The 631-nt window shown below is 59.3% G+C and overlaps 1 protein-coding gene across 1 annotated transcript; it reads right to left on the bottom strand.

Moving 5' to 3' along the window:
• Window positions 1–4: 4 nt before the first annotated feature.
• Window positions 5–402, bottom strand: LOC112617999 (histone H2B type W-T-like; the record flags this gene model as incomplete). The annotated part of the gene is made up of 1 exon (XM_025374625.1): window positions 5–402. A coding segment is annotated over exon 1 (384 nt), but the record flags the coding sequence as incomplete, so codon positions are not given.
• Between the last annotated feature and the right edge of the window lie 229 nt (window positions 403–631).

The following is a 631-nucleotide window of genomic DNA, read 5'->3' as shown; positions in this document are numbered from 1 at the left end:
GCTTGGTGGAGCGGGCCAGGCGACCAGCCTCGGTGGCGATGCGGTCCAGTATGTCATGAACCAAAGAATCCATGACACTCACGGCCTCCCGGGAAAGGCTGAGGCCCTGGTGAACCTGCTTCAGCACCCGGCGGAAATAGGTGGCGAAGCTGTCCCCGCGGCAGTTGGCGTGGGACCTGCGGGGCCCACGTCGCCCTCGCTTCCTCTGCTTGCTCTGCTTCTGGGCCGTGGTGGAGTTGGCCTCTTTGGGCTCCTGGGTGATCAGCTGTTCCTCAGAGATAATCTCAGAGGAAGGTCCAGCCATGGCGGAGACAGCGGCCATTAGATGACACGAACAGACAATGGCGGTTGTGGAACGGGGAAGCGGGGACACTTGGGTATGCAGCATGGCTCCACATCATGGGCCAGTTCCACGTCTGATTGGATGAAACCTACCTGCCTTGAAGGTGACTGGATGGTCCCGTTGATTCGCGTCTCATCAACCAATCACAGTGGGCGTCTGCGGGCTTAAGCGCCCCTTGTGGCCTAACTCGGAGAAAGCTACACAGACAGATGCCCCACAGGGCAAAAGCACATCCGCCCTTCTCAGCTAATCCATGTCACACCGTGAGCACTTTGAAGGGTGTCACTG

This window comes from Theropithecus gelada, unplaced genomic scaffold, assembly GCF_003255815.1.
Source record: "Theropithecus gelada isolate Dixy unplaced genomic scaffold, Tgel_1.0 HiC_scaffold_7607, whole genome shotgun sequence".
Classification (NCBI taxonomy): domain Eukaryota; kingdom Metazoa; phylum Chordata; class Mammalia; order Primates; family Cercopithecidae; genus Theropithecus; species Theropithecus gelada.
The sequence above is the reverse complement of the archived record's forward strand: the minus strand, read 5'-3'. Positions and strand labels throughout refer to the sequence as shown.